At 39.1% G+C, this 25,847-nt stretch overlaps 1 protein-coding gene across 2 annotated transcripts in view; it reads left to right on the top strand.

The window, feature by feature from the left end:
* SLC9A9 (solute carrier family 9 member A9) overlaps positions 1-25,847 on the top strand; it is a 741,333-nt gene that overhangs the window by 8,055 nt on the left and 707,431 nt on the right. For both annotated transcript variants that reach the window (XM_069104699.1, XM_069104698.1), the window contains exon 2: positions 22,888-23,090. In XM_069104699.1, the coding sequence (XP_068960800.1) occupies positions 22,888-23,090 (203 nt within the window). The remainder of the gene's footprint in view (positions 1-22,887; positions 23,091-25,847) is intronic.

Here is a 25,847-nt window from a genome sequence, read left to right as displayed (position 1 = left end):
TAATAAATGTCTTTTGCCTGATTGACCGACCAACGCCAACTCCCTTTGCCAGCTGTTATTTCCTACTATTCCACTTCCCTTTCTTCATATTACAGACAGACGTGTATATTTCAGTTCCTCTTTCCCGTCCTCTCTAGTTTCACTGCCTTTGCACAAACCATCATACATGGGTACAGTGGACTTCCTCCTTTTCTGTATGGTGAGGTTTCTCTCTCCCTTACAGACTCCATTGTAAGTGTTGTCTCTTCCATAAGACTTTCCATAAACTTCTTCCTACCCCAAAGTATCAATGATCTCTCATGAAAGTTTCTCATAGTAGTACTTTGCCTGGTTCATTTTCTATATCCTTTAGGAACTGTGACACTTTCCACACACAGACCCCATAAATGGGGATGGTGGGAATTTTCATATGTATTTTAGATGCAAAAATGGAGTCTTTGGGGTGAGTTGCTCAAAGCCACACAGGTAGTGTCGAGTCAGGATTCTTAGTGGAAGGAGTAGGTGTGAAATACCTCAGTGGATGGAATGCTGGACCTGGATTCAGGAGAGAATTGAGTGCAAATCCAGCCTCAGACGCTTACTATGTTGTAACCTCTGTTTGACTCAGTTTTCTCAACTATAAAATGGGGATATTACACCTAACTCATAGAGTTGTTGTAAGGATCAAATGAGATAATATTTGTAAAGTGCCTAACAGATTCTGGCACATAGCAGGTGCCATATAATGCTATTACTATTATTCTTATTTCTCCTGATATATCTAGCTTTGTATTCCCATATATAGCCCAATGCCTTGTATTCAGAAGGTGCTTAATAAAGGTTTGCTAAGTTGAATTGAAAGGAAAAAAAAGCCATTGAGTACTGACTTGGAAAACTATAGCCCAAAGGTGGTAGTCTATTCTATAGGGGATAGGGACTGAATGTATGATTTCATTGGTATAAACAAGCTTTTAGTGAGGAAACTCCTTTGGACAATGTAGATCAGCACCTTAGAGATTTGCCTGGGACACTGAGAGTGGCTAAGTGACTAGCCCAGGGACAAATTGGTAACTAGTTTTAGAGTCATCACTTTCTGGGCTTCACCCAAGATGTTAATGGTGAAGGAAATAATTAGTAATAACCAATGATTTGAGGAGATGCAGAATTCCTCCTTTTTCTTATTGTCCTCATTTTAAAGTTCTGTCTCTTGAAGGACATTGATGATAATGACATTGTATTAACTTTCCCAACAATCTTGTCCAGACCACACCCAGGTAGGGAAGCTATTGTGTTCTACTTAGATTTGGGGAGGGGGAGTGAATTCTTCCCTTAGATTGCCCAAGGCAGGAGGCAATTTAGAAGTAAATGACATAATCCAAGTTTATTAGAATGTGTCCAGCCCCTGATTGTACTATTCACTCTCCTTTACTTGTTAACCAATCAAAGTTGATTGTCACCCTGTGGAATACCCACTTTTCCAAGACTATATAAGCCTTGAGCCTGCCTCCACCATGAGGTTCTTTGGCATTAAAGAATATCTTTGACTTCTTTTATTAAAATGCTGGCATTATTAATAAAATGTCTAATTCTCCAGAAATTGTGTCTCTTGAACTTTTTAAACACCATAATTTCTTTAAAAAAGGAGTCATTCATTCTTTTCTGTGATGGAAGCATGATGGAGGCTTCTCCATGAATTTGCTCAGTACTAATGTAAATTAGTCAAAAAAATGCACTTTGAGGATCAGGTCTTAAAGTTTTCCAACCTGAATTCTTTTTACTGATTGCATTAATTAACCTTTTTTCAAATCTTGCTTCATCATGAATGGGCAGATGGTATTAGACCTAAGAACCATTCAGGGTAAACAGCTGTGCTTGTCCAATTGGGGCATTGTATTGGAAGGCAGACTAGGAATTGGTCAGGGATCTGAGACTGGCAATGTGACAGGGCAGCAGGGAAAACTTCCATAAGGACAATGACCAAAGGGAACGCTCAGAGAATAGTTGCTTTAAGGAAGAAGCCTTCAAGAATGAGGGCTTTTATTTTATTCTAAATTTCTAATTTTTTTTATAGGTACCATTTTTCAATATTTCTTTGTATGTCCAGTGTTTAGTATAGTGCCTGTCACATTGTAAGGGCTTAATAAATACATGTTGCTTAATTTTTATAATCCCCTTCATTTCTGAATTTCTTCCCATTCTCTTACTCAGTGAGTCATCCTTTATAATAAAAGAGAAAAAGAAAAGAAGAAAAACAAAACTGTTTTAATTAAATTAATAAACATGTTAACAGTCTGACAGTATGTACAGTCGGTACTCAGTGGTCGGCACCTCTAGCTCATCATATCTGCAAAGAAGGGAGGGAGCTACATTTTTCAATTCTTCTTTGGGGTGAAGCTCTGTTATTATAATTACCCAGCCCTCAGGTTGGACTCTGTGTCCCTTTTTTTATTTGTATTGCTTTTGTTGTTGTTGTTGGGTCTTGTCTAACTCTTTGTGACACCATTTGTGCTTTTCTTGGTAACGATCCTGGAGTGGTTTGCCATTTCCTTTACCAGATCATTTTACAGTTGAGGAAACTGAGGCAAACAGGGTTAAATGACTTGTCCAGGGTCACATGGCTAGTAAGGTGTGTGAGGCTGGTTTTGAACTCAGGTCTTCCTGACTTCAGGCCCAGTTTTTTATCCACTGTACTACCTTTGCATTGTTAGTCATGTATTTTGTTTTCCTGTTTCTGTTTACTTCACTCTATATAAGTTCATATTAGATTATTCCATGCTTCTCCAGATCTTTCATATTTATTGCATTTCATATCATGCAGTAATCGTCCATTATTTAATAACCCATAATTCATTTAGTCATTCTCCAAGTGATGGGCACCATCTCAATGTCAAGTTCTTTATCACCACAGAAAGTTCTGCTAGAAGATTTTCATAGATTTGTGACCCTTTCCCACCCTGGTTTTGACCTGTTCAAGGGTATGGGATCATAAATCCATGGGATCTCTGAGTTGCACATGTACATGCACATGCGTGTCTTGGGAGTCACATAAAGAAATTAGAAGAAAACATTGTCCTTGAACTTCAAAATTTCACATTTGATTGCCTTGGTGATTTCTGCTGAAAACGAAATCAATAGGAACTATGTCAATTTACCTGGGAGGGTAGCAAAATATTTTGTTCTGCTACTTTTTGAGAAATTTTTATACTAAACACTTTTAAAATTACTTTAAAATCTTAGTCAGCTGGAAAGTCTTTTTACACAATACCAAATAATCAATTTGAAATATTTCTTCTCCTTTTCCACTGGCTTGATTGTTTTGGTACCATGAACACAAATAGTTCCGGTGACAACTGGGATATCATCTATCCTAACTATTTCCTTCTTATGTAAATCATTTCCTTGAGTAGATAACATCCCATATTTTTTGAGCACCTCTGTTTTTGTATCTGGCTGCTATGTTAATGACCTGTCTCAAAAATCATTGCACTGGGGGTGGCCAGGTGGCTCAGCGAGTAAGAGTACCGGCTCCAGTGTCGGGATGACCTGGATCAAATCTGGGCTCAGATACTCAGCACCACATCCAGAAATAATAACTGGCCGTGTAACCTTGAGCAAGTTACTTAACCCCTATTGCTTTAAAAAAAAAAATCATTGCACTCTCATGATGGAGACCTTCCTTACTTAAAAATCTTTGGGGAACAGGAATCTGGGAAATAGTTAAGGAAGAATGAAATAGAAAAATTAATGCAATATGACTCAGTAGATAGAGCCATGGAGGTAGAGGAGCTGGGCTTGGCAGCTTACTGCCTTTGGCAAATTCCTTTTCCTTTCTGAGGCTCAATTTCCTCATTTGAAAAAAAAATGAGGAGGTACAACTAGATGAACACTTGAGGTTTCTCTTGGCGCAATTCTTGTTGTTCTCGCTTCATTTTCTTTTTCTTATTATTTTTTTTAAAGCAATCAGGGTTAAGTAACTTGCTCAAGGTTACACAGGCAGTTATTTCTGGGTGTGGTGCTGAGTATCTGAGCCCAGATTTGATCCAGGTCATCCCGACACTGGAGCCAGTGCTCTTACTCACTGAGCCACCTGGCCGCCCCTAAGCAATTGGGGTTAAGTAACTTGCTCAAGGTTACACGGCCAGGTGTTTCTGGGTGGGTGCTAAGTGTCTGAGCCCGGGATTCGATCTCCAGGTCTTCTCAACACTGGAGCCGGTGCTCTTACTCGATGTGCTACCTGGCCGCCCCTCGTGATTCATTTTCAAAGAGGACTGATGACACAGGTAGGTGATGTCTTGACTTGCAGGTGAACTGGATTTAAGTGAGGCAAGGCTGTGCAAAGTCATCATCAGCCTCACTCCTCCAGAGTCATGGGAGTTCAGTGGCAAGACGAGTGGTCAGGACAACTGATGGTCACTCCAGATGCACTGGGGGACCTTGGCCTTTTTAAACTAAGATCTTTCTGAGTTCTCAGTTTGTCTGAGACAACTCTCATTTAGTGATTAAAGGCCAGGGAAGAATTGAGGCAAAAGATGGCCCTAGTTTGCCTTCATAAAAGAATCAATCTGGGAGGGAAAGACCCTCATTTTACCATTCATTCAAGGGTCCATCCAGATGCTTCCTCCTAAAGGAAGCCTTTTCTTAGTCCCTCTTAGTCCCTTAGCTTCTTAAGGGTAGTGGTGGTTTGTATATTCATTGTTGCTGTTGCATCTCTAGTGTCTAGCACAGTGTTTTGAATATAATCAGTAATGAAGCCTTTCTAAAGTATACCAAACACCATGCTAAGTTCTAGGCATTTGAAGAAAAGTGCCCTCCACCCACCCACCCGATAGTCTCTGTTCTCACAGACTGTCTATTTTAATTAGGTAAACAATATACAAAAAAAAAATAGATATTTAGACAAGCTCTAGACAAAGTAGCTGGACAGTAATCTTAGCGAGGAAATCTCTAATAGCTAGGAAGATTATGTATGACCTCTTGCAGAGGGAGGCATTTGAGATGAGTCTTTAAGGAAACCAGGGGAACTAAGAAGCAGAGGTCGTGAGGTTAATGAGCCTTGTTGGAAGTAGATTGATTATATTTCAATTTCAATATGCTAGAAACTTTTTTCAGGTTTTTTTGGTAAAAATGAGAAAGCACAGTATCAATGATAAAGAAAGATGAGAAAATGATGGTTGGTACTCCTTTTTGTTGTTAGTTGTGGCTTTCATGGGTAAAGGATAGGTGCAGTTCTAATGTTATAAGATTAAATGAGAGAACGGGAGATAGAAATAACCCAGTAAATAGTTAGCAGGGGAACATGGGGCTGGTGGCAGCATTTATTTGCTGTTCTTACAAATTTTCTATCTGCATTTTGTCATAAGATGTACTTTCTGACATCTTTAATCGTGAAATGACAGCATTTTCCTTTTCTCTGGCAACGTTAATGGACAGTTTCTTCCAGCAACCCTTTCTATTGAGGTCTTCTTATTTTTCATAATCATGGGAATCAGATGCCCCACTGGTTCAAATTTTAAGTCATAATGATGTTAATTTAAGATGTACTAAGAGCTCAGAAACCCCATTAATGCTGTAAATATTGATTGACAGCATCTGGTGCACTGAATGCAGTCCATTTACAGTATTTGGGCGTTCATTGCTGGTGGCTCATAAAAGTCAAATTGCTGCCTTCCTCCTTATGTTCTGATCCCATTAAGAATTGCATTAGGTCCTTTCCAGCTCTTAAATTCTATAATTCTAATGTTACCTATCACCAGAGTGTTTTCGTGCATTCAGTGACATCCATCATTTTATACATTCGAGTATTAGGTAGGCACTTAGGGAAGGCACTATAAGAACACATTATAGTTGCTTACATTTGGCTTGGAAAAAAAGTGACAGTTGTCAAATTCATATGAAAATATTGCTTATTGTTTAGTAGGCAATAATGGAACGGTAATTATACTGCTAAACTAACTATAGGAATGAGTAGATTCTGGTACAATAAAAATATACTTAATATTATTGTTAGCTATTTAATTCACTCAGCAATGTGTTTATCAAAATCTGAAGACAAAACATTCATTTTTAAAGGTTGCTTTTCATGAAAACCTTGTAAAAAAATCTCTTTGATAGCTCCCTAATAATACCCATAGGATGACATTAGGATTCCAAATTTGTTTAAATACTCAAAAACTATATGAAGGGAAGTGTTATGTTAGGAAGAACACCAGATTCGGAGTCAGAAAGCCTGGAGTCAAAAGGGAGATTCACTGTGCTATATGTGTGACCATGCACAGGTTACTTCCATTCACAAGGGAAGGCTTATCTAAGAGATAAGTAAATTCATTTAGATAGTCTCCAAGGTCTTTTCTATCCCTAAATCTCATCATTATTTGATTCTCATACCAGTTTTATATAGACTTTGCTAATGTCACATCTCATTATTTTCAAGCCAACATGGTTTTGTCACTGTCTTATCAACTTGCTATTCATCAGATCTTAGTATTTAGAACGAAAAGGTACCTTATAAATCACATAAGTGAACCCCCTCATCCTATCAATGAGGAAAATGAGGCATTAAATAGGGAAACAATATGCCCAAGGCCACAAAGAACCAATCACTGAGTCAGAATTCAAATCTCAGACCTTAGATACAAATCCGAAGCTCTTTTCCTGCTAAACTATGCCTGTAAGCCCAATTCTACTTTAGGAGCTAAGCTTTGTTCCAGGGAGAGTTGAGAAAGTGTACTTCCCTCATTTCAATGCAGAAGTGGAGACCCATGACTAAGGAACACTATATGTAGCTGATTAGTTGGTTGGTTTTGCTGAAATTTTACTCTCTTCGACCCTTTCCCTCTCTCTAGGAAGGGAAGAAGGAAAGGTTAAATTAATAAACTAATATAGTATAAAAACAAAATACATCAAAAGTAAACTATAAAGAATTAATTAAGGAAATGTAGACAAATTGTCCTAGGTGAACATTTTATTTTTAGTAGTAACCCAAATAATACTACCTCATCTTTTAAAAAATGCCTTGAAGGGGAGGCTAGGTGGCACAGTGAGTAGAGCATCGGCCCTGGAGTAAGGAGGACCTGAGTTCAAGTCCTACCTCAGACACTTAACACAATACTAGCCGTGTGACCTTGGGCAAGTCACTTAACCCCAATTGCCTTGCTTTCCCCCTCCAAAAAGCAAAAGAAGAAGAAGAAGCAACAATGATGTAGCAGAAAGAGTGCTGAAAGACCCTCCCCCCCCCCCCCCCCAAAAAGTGCTTTGAAGTATGCAAAGTGTTTTATTCACAATACCTCTGTCAGGAATGGAGTATCTTTATAAAGAGCAATAGTATCTTCATTTTGCAGATGAGGAAACTGAGTTTCGCAGTTATTAAGATAATCATCCAAAGTCATATGACTCATAATGACAGAGCTGGGGCCTGAATAGAGATCCCCAACTCCCCACCCCATGCCCTTTCCACTGCTTCTCATATTTACATAATAACCCCTGATATTTCCATAATATTTATAGATTCTCCCCCCCCCCAAAAAAAAAATTCTCTCGTCAGTACTGTGTATAGGAGAGCAAATATATGTCAGGTTTGTCAAGGACGGGTTGGATTAGATGACTTCTTCTTCCTTCCAACTCTGAGATCCTGTGAATGTCTCTATCTTTTCAATATGGCGACCCAGAAAGTTTAAATCATTTGCTCAGGGTCATAGTAGAAAGTGTCAGTAATATTTGAACCAAAGCCTCATGACTTCATGGCTAGTGCTTTCGGTTAATAAATCTTCCTTTGAAGCTTTTGGTGCAGGAGTTCTGACTTCACTGTTTTCCTCCTGTTCCATGCTTTGCTCCTCTTTGTCCCCAAAATAGGAGTGTATTGTTGGAATCTTCTGTCTGCTTTGTTTACTTTGCCTGCTCATTTTGCCACTCAATTTCTTGACTTTTGGGCTTTTTGCCACAGTAGGAGTCTGCCACCAGACAGGGGAGCTTTTGTCCCAATTGCTGGGGTTTTCTCAGCTGTCAGAGGTATTAGATGGGTGCCCTCTCTGAGGTCTCCACACGCTGTGGCAAGCTGGACACACACCCCAGGACCTCCACCCTAGACTGCAATCCAGATCCAAGCAGGTTAAAGCAAGAGCAATTACCCCTCAGACTGGTGCTTGGTCCCCCTACACTCCGCAGGCCAGGAGCTGAAGCCATCACGTGGTGCTGGCTGGCTGTGCAGGTGTCTCAGAGGCTTTTCGCCCCAGGGGTAAAAGCCACGCACACCCCCTTACTGGTCCCAATGTCCAGACTGCACTGGCCTCTCACCTTATCCTTTGCATCTATGTATTGATAAATCTGGAAACGGCCACAGCTGCTGCTGATCTGGATTCCCTCTGGCAGGCGGCTGGTCAGGCCCACCCTGGGGCTAAAGCCTCAGCGTGGTGCTGGGCTCGGCTTCCAGAGAGCTGCGCTGGATTCCTGCCGGCCTGCCGGGCTGTTCTCAGTGGGAGGTTAGCTTCTCTGTGTCATTTTGTGGGTTCTGCAGCTCCAAAGTTTGTTCAGAGTTTACATGGATTGGGGAAGGTGGAAGCCAGAGCCCTGTGGAGGTCCTGCTTCTACTCCGCCATCTTGGCTCCGCCCCCCTCAGTTAAAAAATCTTATGGGTAGGATTGGAGAAGGAAATTACTATCCACTCCAGTATCTTTGCCAAGAAAACCCCAAAATGGGATCACCTAGAGTATTTCAGGAGATCCCAGGATCATTTCAATGGAAACCTATTTGAATAGAGGTCATAACTGGCTCCTATTTTCACATGTTCTCAAGAGCTGCCAGAGACTAAGGAATTTACATATGAATAATCTAATGCAAATTTTTTTACATTGATATGATAGAGATGTAATATATGTGTAATACCTTCCCTGGATTAGGCTGGCACTGAGTACATCTATAGGCAAATATTCTGAGTGATAGCTAAGCAACTTGGGACTTGTAGTTTGGACTGATCATCCTAGGCAACAGTTGTGCAGTTTAAAGGGTAGGACCTACCAGAGTGTGGCTAAATGGGTGGTAATAACTACAGCAGGAGAGGGAAGTGGTGGAAAGCAGGGGATGACTGGAACTTCTCTCCTCCAACTGTGGACAATGAGAGAAGAGAGACAAGAGGAGGCAGTTAGGCATCTCTCCTCTACACGGCAGCAGCAGTAGCTGGCATTTAGGGATTGTCTTGGGTCACAGAAACACATCTGCCCGGGCTTGCTTACTACTGTGACAAAATACCCCTGGCAACAGACTGAACTATGTTTCTGAGTGGTTTGGGGGGTGTTGAGAAAACATCCTAGTGTCTCTCTTTTAAACTTCTTCCTTCCTTTCATTTCTTTTTTTCTTTTCAATATAATCAGTATTAAATGACTTGCCCAGGATCACACAGCTAGTAAGTGTCTGAGACTGGATTTGAACTCAGGTCCTACTGACTCTAGGACCAGTGCCCTGTCCATTGCATCATCTAGCTACCCCTCTTCTATCCTTTCAAATGGAGACATGCTACCAGAGTTTCCTTCTCCCTGTCTACTGATTTTTTTTTTTACTATTTTATAGATGTTCCTTAAGGTAATTCCTTTAAATAAAAGTTTATTCTCCATTGTATTGATACTAAATCTTTAAATGAGATCGAAGTGTGCAAAGGTGGGGGGCAGCTCCTAGTGGGCTTTATATTTCCCAGAATACATTATATGTTGAAACACTCTCTTGGTGATTTAAAGACCAACCAGAGGGAAAGCAGCTAATAGCGATTTATTTTATTTTACCAATAATCTAATAAATCTCCTAACAGGTAAAAATTTGAAAAATGGAGTCTGAGGCTATTCACTGCCTTCTTGACTCAGGGAATTAGGTGTTCATTTTCCTTGTGCAGTAATCACAGGGTGTGGCACAGGAGGAGATGAGAAGGGAGGTGTGGATGGTGACTAGGAAGTAAAGTCCCTTCCTTCCCCAATCATCCATAAAAGCCCTAGTCTGTGAATATTTTGATTGCTTCCTTCCTCTACCCTCAGAGAAAGGGAGAATAAGGAGGTCCTGGACCTCTGGCCACCCTATCAATATCTAGTTTTTAACCTATATTTAATAATAGCAGCTAGCACTTATATAGCATTTTAAAGTTTATAAAGTACTTTACAAATATGTAATTGTATCTTCACAACAATCTTGGGAGGTAGATGCTAATTATCACCCTTTTACAGATGAAGAAACTGAGGCAGAAAGCAGCTAAGTAAGTTATGTAGGATCACAGCTTGGTAGTAAACACCTGAGGTAGAGTTTAAAGTTCCAGGGATGGGGAACCTGGGGCCTGGAGGCCACATGTGGCCCTCTAGGTCCTCAAGTGTGGCCCTTTGACTGAATCCAAATTTCACAGAACAAATCCTCTCAATAAAAGGATTTGTTCTATGAAAGTTGGACTCAGTCTAAAGGCAGCACCCAAGGACCTAGAAGGCCACATGTGGCCTCGAGGCTGCAGGTTCCCCACCCCTGGTCAAGCTCTGGTCTTCCTGATTCTAAGTCCAACACTCTATCCAATGAACCACCTAGATTCTTCTATTTATTTATATAAATCAGTAAACAAAACTATAAAATGTAACATTTAAAAAAAGGCCTCCTCTGATATTACTGACATTGTTACTCAACTGAGTGATACAATCTGTCCCCAGCCCTGAGTCCTATCAGAGATGTTCAAACTAGAAGCTATGCCTGGACAGGCTGAAAGGTGGATGTGGACACTGTGTGCAGCATCGCTTGATGAGCCTCGGGGACATCTAAGGGTTAAGGGAAGCAAGCAGGTTGCAAAAAACACCAATGAGCTTAGTCATCCTGCCTTTGCCCACTTTGCGTATCTCCTTGTCATTAACCTGAAGTTACACCCACTTTCGACATAGCTCCCTGGGCCATCTCTAGGTGTCTTGACTTTTGTCTTGACACTAGACTCCAGTGTCTCTGGAAGAGAAGGTGAGGCTGGGACCTTTGCACAGCCCTGCCTCACTGAGATCCAATTCACCTGAATATCAAGACATCACCCTCATGATGTCATTGGTCCTCTTCCAGAATGAAGGACAAAAACAACAAAGATCCCAGAGGTAGCTTAAGCTCTTCTCCACTGTTTGCTGGCATGAACAGTCTGCAGGCTCAGTGGATTCAGTTCTGAGCACCAAGTTTTAGAAAGCCCGTTGAAAAGATGTAGGGAATTGAAATTCTCTAGTCACCCAGTGGTCTCGATGGTGCAGGACCTCAAGGTCATGCCATGTAAAAATTGGTTGAAAGAACTGGGGAGTTTGTAGTCTAGACTAAAGAAAAGAAGTCTTGGGGGTATGGAGTCAGTGGTAAGTGAGGACTGTTTTCAAGTATTTGAAGGTCTGCCCTGTGAAAGAGCCTTTGGGCTTGCTCTGTTTGCCCCCAGAACTGGAAGTGATGGGCACAAGACGCAAAGACGCTTGATATCAGGAGAGATTTCCTAACAAAGCTATTCCAAAGGAGAGCAACTTGCCTCTGTCAGGCTCACTAGAAGGAAGTCTTTGGTAAAAGCACGGACAGCCGCTTGGGGGTGTTAACTGGGAGGGATGCTTGTTCAGGAATTGTTTGGACTGGATTCCCCTTGAGGTCTGTACCAAATCAGAGATCCTACGGTTTTGTCATAGACTCACCTTCTTCCTGGCTTTCTCTTCCTATCGGTTGCCTCTGCCCTGACAAGTCCTTTGCCTTTCTGTTGTCCAAAGACTGATCTTTTCCCTTAAATATGACTCAAAGGAGACCCTGGCCTGCAGAAAGTCACTGTTTTCCCAGCTGGGCCACTGTATCTCATCTCAGTCTAAGTCCTGAATCTCTCTGAAAGTTCTCCTGAAAGAAATTCAGGGTAAAGCCTTCTACATCTGTGGCCACTTGGGGCACTCTAGGATTTCTCTGTTTTATCTCAAAGTAATTTTTCTAAGGCACAATTGTGACTGTAACATTTTCTTACCTGAAAACTTTCAGCGGTCTCTGTTGTGTATGATACTTCACAGACACCTCAGGCCTCTATATTCCGACTCAAACCTACATTTCCAGCATTGTTTCTTGTTATTCCCCATCATGCACTCTGTTCTAGCCAAGCTGGGCTACTGGCTATTCCATGTATTTGGCCTGAGGTGTCCAACCTAACAGCACCCAGGCTTGGAATGCATGCCTTCCCCACTGCTACAATTCAGAATCCTTACTCTACTTCAAGGTACAAGAACTCAAGTTACCACCTCCTACAGATATCCTTCCCTGATTTTTGCCCCATCCCCACTTTGCCTCAAGGAAGTCTTTGCCTTTTTCCAATATTCTTAGAGGATTTTAGCTGGAGTTCTACTTTAAGCCTATAACCTCACCCTGTGTATCATGTCCACCTCCTAAAATCTGTGCTCAAGAGACACCCTGTACATGAAGAATTTTCTGATCTATCTAGCTGTTTTGCCTTCCTCACAAGAATCTGACCTTGCACTTTTTGTTTATAATTTATATATACTGATTTATGCATATATTGTGTCCCATACCCTCTCCACCCCCACTCCATACACAACTAGAATATACGCTCTTTGAGGGCAAATGCTGCTTCATTTTTCATTGTATCCCCAGTAGCTGGCACATAATACATATTTAATACCTGTGTCTGATTTCAACTAAAAATATTAACCTAAGAAAAGAGACATCAGCTCCTCTAAGGAAAGCCCCCTTCTGCAGAATATTGTAGCAGCTTGCTGTATCAGCAGACACCCCAGCGTTCCCCAGGGTGGCTGCCAACACAGGTTCTTGGATTTGCTTTGTTAAAGAAAAGCAACTCAAAATGGGTTAACAAGTTATTTTAATCAGTCAAATATGTATCATTTACCTAGTTCAGGAGAAAAAAGTCAGCACTCCAAACTTCAGAATATACAAACAGAATTATCAAGACAGAGAAACAGATCAAGTAGACAGTTTCTAAATTGTCCAACCATTAATCTATACCAAATCAACATCTGGGTTTTTCAAAGGGGGGGGGGGCGCTCTCAACAATGGCTTCCCAGAGTCTCATCTATTCAAATCACAGAATACTACTCAAAGTGAGCCCCAAAACAAAGCTACACATCAGGGCTTATATAGCCTTCTCCTGGCTCAGAGAATGTAACAACCTTATTGACCCACTGGCCAATCAAAAAATATCTACTGAAAAACAAGCCTCCCACCCCAGGCTCCAGGGGCACTTTAGCCTAGGGGCAGGGAAGATCTTAAAATTTTACATTCCCATTACACTTGATGAGTTAAATGAATCTCTTTTAAGATTATAGACAAATACTAAAACTTAAATACATAATAAGAAAAGAAAAGGAAATGTTATAAACTTAAATATAAAATAAGAAAAGAAAAAACATGTCATGTATACAGCAGAACATAGAAGATTAAAAATATATAACAATAACTTGTCATTTCAAGAAAGCCTATATATTAAATACTGTGTGTTAAGTTGAAAGCTATCCATCTTTGCTTTGCTTTTTTGTATGTTTTCTTTTGTTCTCTGCTGTATGCTTTTAACTTTGTTTTCTTTTCCCCCTTCCCTCTCCCTCCCTACCACTCCAAGGCTACAATTGAGCATGGATATATTTATATATAAGCATTGGTATATACATATACATATTCCTATATACACATACATACATATGTATGTACATACATGCATGCATGCATATATAAACCTATACTTTACCTAAGAGATTCTATTCCCAATCTTGTTTTTATGTTTGTGAATATCTCTTTTTTCCTATTTCTCCTAACTCTTCTACTTTATTTCTACCTGGTACTTTGCCCTCCTATTACTTAATCCATCCCCCACTCCAGCAATCCTTCCCTTATCCTCCCATTCCCCTAAATCTAAACACTCTTCTATACCCCCTTTTAACCTATTCCCTCACCTTCCCTTCTAAAGAGCCCTCCTTTATCTACTCCCCATCCCTATCCCCTTAGAATTTTATTTTTTTTTAATTTAGAAGAGTTTTATACTCTTCTAGATTTATATGTATTTTCCCCTCTTAAACCCATTCCCCATGAAAGTAGATTTCCAGAACTAACAGCTCCCTCTCCCATCTAATTCCTCTGTACTGGTTCTTCCTCTTGCACCCCATTTGTATAGGATTTTAGCTGTTCTTGAATAGTTTTACTTTTTAAAGTCATATCATGCTCAGGTCTACCCCAATCTTTCTTTTAAGACACTTAATTACTACCATGTTTCCCCGATAATAAGACACTGTCTTATTATTTTTTTGGACAGAAAAACACCAGAGGGCTTATTTTCAGGGGAGGGCTAATTTTAATGAACATTGACAGCAATTTTAATAAACAGGTAAATGTGAACAAAAAAATGTACCTTTATTCAATAAGCAAATCACTGGGGAAGAACAGGATGATGCGCTCACTGCTGCAGCTCTGATTGGATGCAGCTCAGAGCGCGGCGTGCGTTTCACGGTGGGGGGGACGGTGCATACAGAGGGTACCGTAATGTAGCGTGTAGTGCAGGGGATCACCTTCACCACAGTAGCAATCTCAATAGGGCTTATTTTCGGGGGAGGGCTTATTTTAGAGGAATCTTACACAGTAAGGGGAGGGCTTATTTTTGGGATAGGTCTTATTATCAGGGAAACACGGTAGTAACGATCTTAGACATAGGTTTCATATTTTCCATACATAAAAGGTAAACATTCTATCCCTATTGAGTCCCTTGTAATTGGTCATTGGTATGTTCCTTATATTTCTTTTGGCTCTTGTATATCAAATCTATTGGATTCAGGGTTGGTTTTTTTTGTTCATTTGTTTGTTTTTAACAGAGTACTGAAAGTCTGACAGTTGATCAAATGTCCATTTTTTCCATTCAAAATTATACTTAGTTTTTTGGGGGGAATAATATTTTCAGCTGGAGACCCAGTTCTTTTGCTCTTCTACGTAGTGTACCAAGACCTTCTATCTTTTAGTGTCACCAACACTACGTCTTGCATGATTCTACTTGTGGTACCATCGTATGTAAATTGGTTTTTTCTTGTTGTTCATAATATTTTGTCCTTGACCTGGGGGTTTTGGTATTTAGCTATAACATTCCTGTGAGTTTTCCTTGTAGGATCTCTTTCAGGTGGTGATTGGTGGGTTTTTTTTTTTTCTATTTCTACTTTCCTCTCTTGTTCTAATGCTTCAGGACAATTTTCTTTAATTGATTCTTGTATTATTGTAGCAAGATTCTTTTTTTGATCAGAACTTTCAGATAGTTAAATTATTCTTACATTTTCTCTTCTCGATTGGTGCATTAGATCTGTTGCTTTTTCTTATGAGATGTTTGACATTCTCTTCTATTTTTTCATTCTTTTATATATATATATATGTATGTGTGTTTTATATATATACATACATATATATACATATATACATACATACATATATATATATACACATATACACACACACATTTCTTCATCTTTTACAACTTCACTGGCTTCCCCTTGACCAATTCTGATTTTCAAGGAGTCATTTTCTTCCTTAAGATTTTGGATCTTCTTTTTGAACTAGTTGACTTTTGTGTCACAGTCTTTTTGTTTTTCTTGTATTAATCTTATTTTTCTTTTTAATTTTTCCTCCATCTCTCAGTTGATTTTTAAAGCCTTTTTTTAAGTTTTTCAATGAATTCTTTTTGGGCAGGTGACCATTTGACATTACTCTTTGGGGTAGAAGAGGGTTTCTTTGCTTGGGTATCTTCCTCTGAAGATGAACCCTGGTCTTCTCTATTCCCATAGTAGCTTTCTGTGGTTGGATTCTTTCATTTTTGCCTGTGCATTAAAAAAAATTATTTAGGTTTTATAATCACCTCTAGTCCTGGGGTATGAGGAATAGTGCCTTTGACCTTTGATCCTCTGACCTTGAACTCAAACCAATACCTCCAACCTCCTGTAAATACCCACAGCCAGAGGCATCCTCTGCCCTGTGGCTTCTTCACTCACTTGGCTTGTGCTGGTTCCTTCCCACTCCAGCCAATCTAGGCAGCACAGTTGGATCTGGCATTCCTTGTCAACAGAGGTTCCTTAGATCTTCCCCAGGTTCGATGCCCCATTCCCTTCACTGTCCCCGGGGTAAAAGTTCCTGTGACTGGGGCTGAGGCAACCTCCTGACCCAGCCAACCCCCAGGCTTGCCCCTAGTTGTTAAAGCAGACCCTAGCCTGGAAGTGTTTACTCTTCACACAAAGGAAATCTAGTCCTGCGATTTTTCTTCAGGTCTTCTCTGATTGTCCCAAAGAGGACCCCTGTTCTGCCCCTACTCTTATTTGTTTTCAAGGCTCTGTGTTCACCCAGAGGCACTATTTTCCCCCTATTGTGGAGGAAAATCTTGAGAGTTTGAAATTTTCTGACCTACTCTGCCATCTTCCCAAAATCCTCTCTTGAATGATTCTTAGTAGAAGATATGCAGGATGAAGAAAATGATGATATTGAGTGAAAGGAGTGAAAACTTCTCAGACTATATTCTAAAATCTAGTAAGGCTTTTCATGGGAAACAGGCCCAAGTTCCCCTTCACCAGAAATCACATGGTTACAAGGACTCTAAACTCAGAGCAGTAGGGAGTCACCCCTCTCCTTAGTGACACCTCAGCATAAGAAATGCCAAATAAGGACAGAAGTGCTTTCTCAAATGTGCGTTGGGTGGTCTGCTGTTTCCTTGTTCTGGTACTCAAGGTAGATTGCCCTGCTTAGATTGTGCACCTGACTTCCAGCCAATGGAAGAAAAGGGTCAGCAGGCGATGGGGGAGACTTCTGTGTTTGGGCTTTATAACTTTACCATTTCCTTTTGTAAATTGCTTCTCCTCCCTGACCATTTATCAGGAGGGTGGCTCTTTCTCAAGATCACAATAAACCATTCTTTTCTGCTCCATATCTTGAGAAGCCTCTGAGTATTATTTGGTAAGGATCTCTGTTGCAGATAGTTTTGGGGTGCACACAATTTCCAGAAATGGGTGGAAGTAAAATAGGTAATAGTAAACATTTATTAAGTATCTACTGTTTCTGGCATTGTGCTAAGTACTGGGGATTCAAATATGAAGAAAGAGAGAGTTCCTGCCCTCAAGGAGCTTATAATATAATTTTGTTCATTGTTGCTCAGTTGTTTTCGGTCATCCCTAACACTCTGTTACCTCGTTTGGGGTTTTCTTGGTAAAGATACTGGAATGGTTTGCCATTTCCTTCTCTAGCTCACTTATAGATGAGGAAACTGAGGCAAACAAGGTTAAGTGACTTGCCCAGGGTCACTAGTGTCTGAAATAAGTGTTTGAAGCTATATTTGAACTCAGGAAGATGAGGATTTCTGGCTCCAGGCCAGTTGCTCTATCCACCATACCACTTAGCTGCTCTTACAATGTAATGGGAGAAGGCAAAACACTAAAGAAAGCTGAAAGAGATTGGGGGTGGGGAGAGGAAAAGGTGCATGTCCTGGGGGTGGAGCTATGGTGGAGAAATCATTCAGAGAAATTCCAAAGTCTCATAGCCAGGTGAGAAATGAAAAATTTAGTATAAATTAAGACAGAGAAGGAAGAGGAGACATATACCAAAAGCATGCTGGGTTTGATGCTGATGGAGTCCTCAGAGGGACCAGAAACTTTGATTGTAAACTCTGGGAGAGTGTAGGGACCCTCTCTCATATTAATGTTTGCATCTCCAGTGATGCATGGTACCAATTCATCATCAGGCAATTATCATGCATTGAATGAGGATGAATCTGAGGCTGTTACTTCCAGTCAACTGGGTTTGCTTAACATAGAATTTATAGGTTGTTTAATTTGTATGAGGAATTTGGTGATACAGTTCCATCATTTTATCAGCCATAAAACTGGGCTTCTGGATCCCTGCCCTCAAGTAATTCAGAATCTATCTGGGAAGGTGAGCCATGCAGACTATCTTGCAGGACTCACATGATCTTGGCATTCAGAACTCAGGTAAATTGAGGCTTCTCACTTCTGCTATATGTAATATGTAAACATAGAGAATGATATTCAAGCACCATGCAAATGCTAGCCATTGTTAACTAAGGTGACTTAGACTCCATGAGGACAGGGATTATATGTTATCCCAAATTTGTATCTTCCCCAGCACTTAGCACAGTGGTATATACAAGAAGTCTCTGAGCTTTTGTCTCTAGCCTTATCAGTAAAATATACTTGTGCATCTGCCCAATGTATGTATGTGTATTAGTAAATGATAGGCATGTAATAATATGTATATTAATCATTTATAAATATAATGTAATGTAATATAACATACAATTATAATTAAAACATAAAACCAATGTGCATAATATGCAATATAATATTATACAAAATTATACATATAATATATTATATTGTATATACATATAATATTATATAATAATAATACAAAATTATAAATAAATTTACAAATAATTATAATATATACATATAAAATACAAAATATTTATAATTTATATTACATAGTAACTAATATTAATATCATTATAATATAATTATATAACTCCTTTGAGGAAAGCCCCTTTCTATAGAATACTGTAGAAAATTGCAAAACTAGATTATGAAACATAAAAATAGAAATTAAAATGGATAAGAGAAAGATTAAAAACTACTTAACTATATATGCATGTATGTGTATATGCATATATGCACACACATATATAAACATATATGTATGTGTACATATAAAATTAGCAGTGACAAATTCTTTTGGTACACCAGAAGTAGTATTAATATGTATTGATGAGAACAATACAATTGAATGTACTTCATTATTTTTAAAAACCTTGGTTTAACATTGGGATATTGATTCGAAGATCTGGTTTTGAGTTTGGGTTATTTTGATACTTGGTTTTAATGGCAGTTCCAGTTGGAAAGCTGTCTTTTACCAATATGTACATATAATGGATATAAATAGAAGAAGCGCATTATTGACTGATTGCTAAATCATGATATTCATTTTTCAATTTCATTCATCAACTCATCCATCAAAGCAAAAATTTTGTTGCAATTTGCTAATAAATTCCCATCTTCCCTGATGTCAATCAGGTGTTCTTGTAAATTGAACAGAAGGTATAGCATTTAAAAAAATATTTTTAGTGAATGAATTCAGAACCCATTGAAACTTCTTTCGGGGGATGAGATTTTAACAGATTAGAAAATTTTATTTTTAAGCTTTATCCACTGGGCAGCCTATGAGTTTTTATCTATGACGTTTCATTTTTTCTTCAACAAAATCCCCAGTAATGAAAAAGGATAGGAACTGGGTATGGACCTGTCATATCATTAATATAGAGAACTCCTAATAAGCAAACTTTGTCTACCAGTGCAGGCAGCCATTATTTGTTGATCAGACATCATTCTCTTTGTGACCCCATGTACCATACAGCCCATGGGGTTTTCTAGGCAAAGACAGTAGAATGATTCTCCATTTCCTTCTCTACTGGATTAAGGCAAACCAAGGTTAATTGACTTGGCCAGGGTCATAGAGCTAGTAAGTGTGTGAGACTGAATTTGAACTGTCTTCCTGATTTCAGGCCCACTACTCTATCCACTGGGCTATCTAGCTGCCTCCTGTAAGCTATGGTCTTTACATGGAATCTTTTCACTTTATTATGTGCCAGGGGATTTAAATGTCTTTAGCAAACACCATCACTACCAGCAGTGCCTGGGCTCAGATTCAGTGGCCTCTCCCAAATACCCACAATAACCAAGTGACTTGAGAAGTAGCAAAGGGGCTTCCCCTATATCATGATACCCATACCTCTTGATTTCATGAAATCCCTTTATAACAACAACAAAAAAGCAAATTCTTTGTGGAATTTATTGCAGTGGAATTTGCTCTGAACTCAAAGGTATTAGATTCATATTTTTGTTATTTCTAGTCAGGACCTGTTCTTGCACATAGCATCTTATGATCTCCTTTCATCATACTGGGGAAGGGAATATTCCTTATTGGATTGCTTCTCTCCATCTGCTTGGGAAGGTGAATCTACAGGAAACCTTTCTCAATAAAAAGTTTTTTTTTTGATTATGTGAAAGTCATAAATAAGGTTCAGAGTAGTAAAAAGAAATTCCCTCCCAGGCCAGCACTCAGCAAAGGGCTCAGAGTTGCTTTAATTTTCAGACTTTCTGCTACTTTTCAGAGAAGTGTTCGTCTCTCAAGATCAGCTTGACAAGCATTTATTACATTAGCTATGGAAAGGCAAAAACACAGTCCCAGCCTCCTGGAGAGCACGTTCTATTGGGAGAGGCGACATGTAAACAGCCAGCTACATACAAGACAGGCATGAGATTTTTGCAGGAAGTTTGGAGTGCTCCCCAAAACAGCGGTCCACGTCCGTGGGAACAACTGCAGGCAATCTCTTGGTTTCCCTTATGTTTTCTAACAAGTGCTGCGATCGATCAAGTGTCCTGAGTGCACATCATAGTGAGAAGTGGCTCACTGTGTGTAGAAAGGAAGGGAAATGCTATTCTTCTGCTTTCCCTTTTCTGCTTGTCAGCAGGGTCTAGCTCAACAGCTGATAACCCCAGAGGCAAAGAGTTAAACAATGGGATAGGATTAATTAAGAGAAAAGGAACCTAACCAACATCCACTTTGTTGGGGTGGGGTGGGAAGGAAGGGAATAAGCATCTGTGCAGCACCTACTATGCGCCGGGTTCAGCACTGTGCTAAGTGCTTTACAAATATTGATTCTCACAACAACCCTGGAAGGTGGGTGCTGTCATTATCTCTGTTTTTACAAACGGAAGCAAACAGAGATTAAGTGACTTGTCCCAGAGTCACGCAGTGACTAGGATCACATTTGAGCTCAGCTCTTTCTGACTCCAGGTTCAGCACTCTATCCATTGTGTACCTACCTGCAGGGTACTGGGGAAAGAAAGACAAAAGAAAGAAAAAACTCCAAAAGCCCACAAAATAAAAAATAGATCCTGCCCTGGAAGATATTTTACTTGGCAGAACAAACCATGCCAATGAATGCATACAAAATACATAGAAAATAAATACAAAGTAATTTTGGTGGAAGGGAATTAATCAATAATCAAGCATTTATTAAACACCTACTGTGTGCTAGGTGTTGAGCTGACCATGACAGAGAATGAAACAATCCATACTCTTTTTTTTTTTAAAGCAATTGGGGTTAAGTAACTTGCTCAAGGTTACATGGCCAGGTGTTTCTGGGTGTGTGCTAAGTGGCTGAGCTCGGATTTGATCCCAGGTCATTCCGACTCTGGGGCTGGTGCTCTTATTTGCTGTGCTACCTGGCCACCCCAACAATCCATACTCTTAAGGACTGACAAGGGGTTTAAAGAATGGCTTCATGTTTTAGGTTGCTCAGACACAAATGCTGAAAATGTCATTTCCTTACACATTTGTATAATGATATTATGGTGTGTGACAAGAATAAACTAAAAGTTCCTTTCTCCCAAATCCATTACAAATCTACTTATCAAATTTTGAGATCAAAGCATAATTTATATATGTCACATAAACCATTGAATGGATCAGAACAATCTTCAACTATCAAAGACTAAAAGTACAATAAAGTTCAGATTAGACAAAACAGATAACTATTTGTTTATACAAAAAACCTACCACATTTTATTTGATTTTTAATCCAGTACAACCAATTTAGAGTTGGAGCCCACCTCAGAGATGATCTATTCCAGACCATTTCTTTTTTTTCCAGATAAGAGTACTGAACCAGGAGATACTATGTGATTTGCTAAAGGTCACACTGGGCCTGAGTATCAAAGGCATTGACCCTTTGAATCTAGAGCTTCTGCACTTGCTACTGAAACTTGCTGCCTCCTAACATTATAGTTTTTATCATTTGTGGGGTACACAGAAATAGTCACAATGAAAACATTTAGTTGTTGATTCATTTCAGTTGTGTCCAACTCTGTGGGACCCCATTTGGGGTTTTCTTAGCAAAGACACTGGACTGGTTTGCCATTTTCTTCTCCAGCACATTTTACAGATGAGTAAACTGAGGTAAACAGCTAATAAATGTGTGAGGCTTGATTTGAACTCAGGTCTTCCTGACTCCAGGTCCGGATTCTATGCACTGAATCACCTAGCTGTCTTTACAAGATATTTCACAGGTCATCTAATGTAACTCCCTCATTTTACAGATGAATAAGGGCCAAGGTTGTCACCTACATAATAAAGAAATCTGTAGGTATTCAGTTCACAAAGGTTATATAGATCCTAGGAGCTGCCCAACACTCATATCGGTTAAATGACTTGCCCAAGAGTATATATTATGTGTTAGAGGAGAGATTTGAATCCAGGTCCTAAATGTGTCATTGTAGAGCCAGGATTGATATCATGTTGTCTGATAGACTCCAAATTTATGTTTTTTGTCACTCTACCAGAGACCAGTAGGTTGAGGCCTCTGTGTTTATTCTAATGCAACGGAATTCTAAGACACATAATAATTCTAGTAATCCTATAAAATAAAACATTTACATAGCACTTTAAGGTTTGGAAAGCATTTTATACACATTATCTCATTTGATATTCCTTATAGCTCTGTGAGGTAGGTATTAGTATTTTTATCTCTATTTTACAAAGGAGGAAACTGAGGGTCAGAGAGGTTAAGTGAATTGTCCAGGGTCACATGACTAGTAAATAGCTGAGGTAGGATTCTTATCCAAATCTTCCTGATTCCAAGGCCAGTACTCTACTATACTAAGATTCTTTCTAATTTGAGCTAATTTGAGTTAAATTAAATATTGTAAAAATAAGGACCACAAAACTGATCTTTGTGTAGGAATGAAAGCATTTGAAGGCCACAAACTATTGAAGCCTTTTTTGCCAATTATATGGGTACCTAGTACCGAATAGTCTAGATTTCCTTTATTCAAAGTCATTACATCTGCGTTTTATTTCTAGGTCTCATAATGGGATTGATTTTACGTTATGCTACGGCACCAACTGACATTGAAAGTGGAACTGTCTATGACTGTGGAAAGCTGGCTTCTAGTCCGTCAACACTTCTAGTTAATATCACTGAGCAAGTTTATGAATATAAGTACAAAAGACAAGTCAACAAACACAACATCAATGCTCACCAAGGCAACGCAATGCTTGAAAAGGTAAGGGCCCTCTCTCTTACAATGGTAATGTTTTGTAATTTGCCCATGTAAATTGCTGCATTGTAAATTGTGGTAAATACAGGTGCATTTATGCAACAAATAACTTGCATACAAGGGTGACTGGACAAACCTTCCATGTATAGCTAACAGGTTGGCTGTCCATAAATCTCATTCTGGATTCATCTTTATCATATAAATAAAAATAAAATAAAAAATAAACCTCAGCAGAAAAAAGGACAAACCAAGATAGTATAGTTAATATAATTACAGTTAGGATGATGAAAATAAAATAAACAATTTGCTGCCACTTATGATCTATTGACTGAAATTTTCATATGGGGCTTATAAACATTGAGGATAGTTATAAATCACTGTTCAAAGGTTAACCATTAGTAAGGGAGGAAACATAAGTTCCGTGAGGGCAGGACTTGTATCTTCTACAAACTTTGTAACTTCCCCAACACTTAGAACAGTGGTATATAGAAGTGACCTCTCAACTTTTTTTATCTTCCACCTTCTCACTAAAAAATAAACAAAAAGTGTGTACCTCCAGCATATGTTCTACTTATTAACAAATTACATGGATGTTATGGTCTACAGGGTCATGAAGAGTCGAACATGACTAAGTGATTAACAAGAACAATTCATGTTTCACTGTATTAATATGTTGTGTACATTATAGGACATTAAAATAGAAATTTCAAAAAGATGAGATAAAGGTTGAATATTATTTTTTAAATGTACTTTATTTCTAGTACCCAAATTCTTTTTATTTACTAAAAGAATTCTTAATCATGATATTTATTTGTGAAATCAATGCAATTGAATGTGTTTCTTGATTTTTTTAAAAAAGATCTCATTTCGTGATAGTGATTCATAGGTCTGGTTCTCAGTTTAACTTGATGCTTAGTTTTAGTGGCAGTCAGAGCTGGGAGAATTTTCTTCAAAGATGTGTAGAGCCAGAAGGAGGAAGAAGAGTATTGTTGGTTGAAACTGCTAAGTTATGGTAGTCATTCTGCAAAGATGTTTATTGAGATTTCGCTGGTGAATTTCCATCTACCTTTATGTCAATCAGTTGTTTTTGCAAACTAATCAGAAAGAGTTGCATTTTTAAGTTTTACTTTTAATTTATGGTATAAATTTATGGAATAAAACAAGTACTTTAATAACATAGTATTATTTAAAAAATGATTGCATGTGAAACGGCAGATCTGCTGTACAGGACTTCTTTTCAAATAAACAATGAAATTATCATGTAAATGTATTTTTCCCCTTTTTTCCCTCCTCCCCACCCCCAAGCTAGGGATGACTATTGTTAGACACAAATAGGCATAGGTATGTAAAATTATTCTATACATGCTTTTAATTATCAGTACTTTCTCTGGATGTAGATAGCATCTTTTCTTTCTATGTCCTTTATAGTTAATTTAGGTATTTATAATAGTCAACATAACTTATTTACTCTAAGTCAATCTTTTTTTTTTCTTTATGGAGGGGGAAAGGTAGGGCAATTGGGGTAAAGTGACTTGCCCAAGGTAGTTTTTGTATTCAGCTAATTTTTGTATTCAGCGTCTGAGGTTGGATTTGAACTCAGGTCCTCCTGATTCCAGGGCTGGTGCTCTATTCACTGCACCCTTTAGCAGCCCCCACTAAGTCATTATTTTTTTTTAAAGCAATTGGGGTTAAGTAACTTGCTCAAGGTTAGGTGTTTCTGGGTGGGTGCTAAGTGTCTGAGCCTGGATTCGATCCCCAGGTCATCCCGACACTGTACCAGTGCTTGCTGTGCTACCTGGCCACCCCCTACTAAGTCATTCTTAAAACAACATTGCTGTTATTGCATGCACTGTTCTCTTCATTCTGTTCATTTTGTATTTTTTAATATTTTTATCAAATGTAGCAGCAAGCACCCTAGCATACCCAGGATGGCTGCTAGCACAGGTTCTTAGATCTGCTTTTCTAAAGGAAAGCAACTCAAAATGGGTTAAGCATCTTACCTTAATCAAACATATAATCATTTGCCTAGTTCAGCGGAAAAAGTCAACACCCTGAACTTCAGAAAATACAAACAGAAGTGACAAGCAGAAAATAACACAATTCAGCAAACACATCAGCAGATAGAGCTTCCAGCTGTCTGACCATTACATCCATACCTGGTTAGTTACCAGAGAGGGAAGCACCAACATCTGGGTTTTCAAAGCCGGGGGGCTCAATGGCTGCCCAGAGTCTCAACTGGCCAAATCACACAACTCTTCCCAAAGTGAGCCCCAAAGCAAAACCTCACATCAGAGTATATGTAGCCTTTTCCTGACTCAGAGAATGTCACAACCCTCTTGACCTGCTGCCCAATCACAAAGTAACAAGGTGTGGGCATTCCTGAAAAAAAGCCTCCTGCCACAGGTTCCCTATGACCACATTCAACCTATTAGGGGACAGGGTGTATTTTCAAATCAGGGAAGGTTCTCAGTCACTTAAGCCTATCAAAGGGCCAAGGGGCAGGGAAGATCTTCAGATTCCCATTCTTATAATAGCAAATAGGTTCAAACATCATTGAAGCTTTGTTTGGAATATTAAAAAAAATAAACAGGTTAGAAAGTATAGTTCCTAAGGGTTTTGTTTTTTGTATGTGTAGATATGAGAATTTTTATGTGTGGTACATTTCACATTGACCAATAAATCCTGTAAAGATGGATAGAGGTGGCAACAGGGGCACCTACAGTAGAGGTGTCAAACAAGCCACCTGTGGGCCATATGTGGCCC

This window comes from Petaurus breviceps, unplaced genomic scaffold (genome assembly GCF_028583685.1).
Source record: "Petaurus breviceps papuanus isolate PSGF00001 unplaced genomic scaffold, PetGlider_PUasm1.0 688, whole genome shotgun sequence".
NCBI lineage: Eukaryota > Metazoa > Chordata > Mammalia > Diprotodontia > Petauridae > Petaurus > Petaurus breviceps.
Note: the sequence above shows the minus strand (reverse complement) of the source record. Positions and strands in the feature narration are given on the sequence as shown.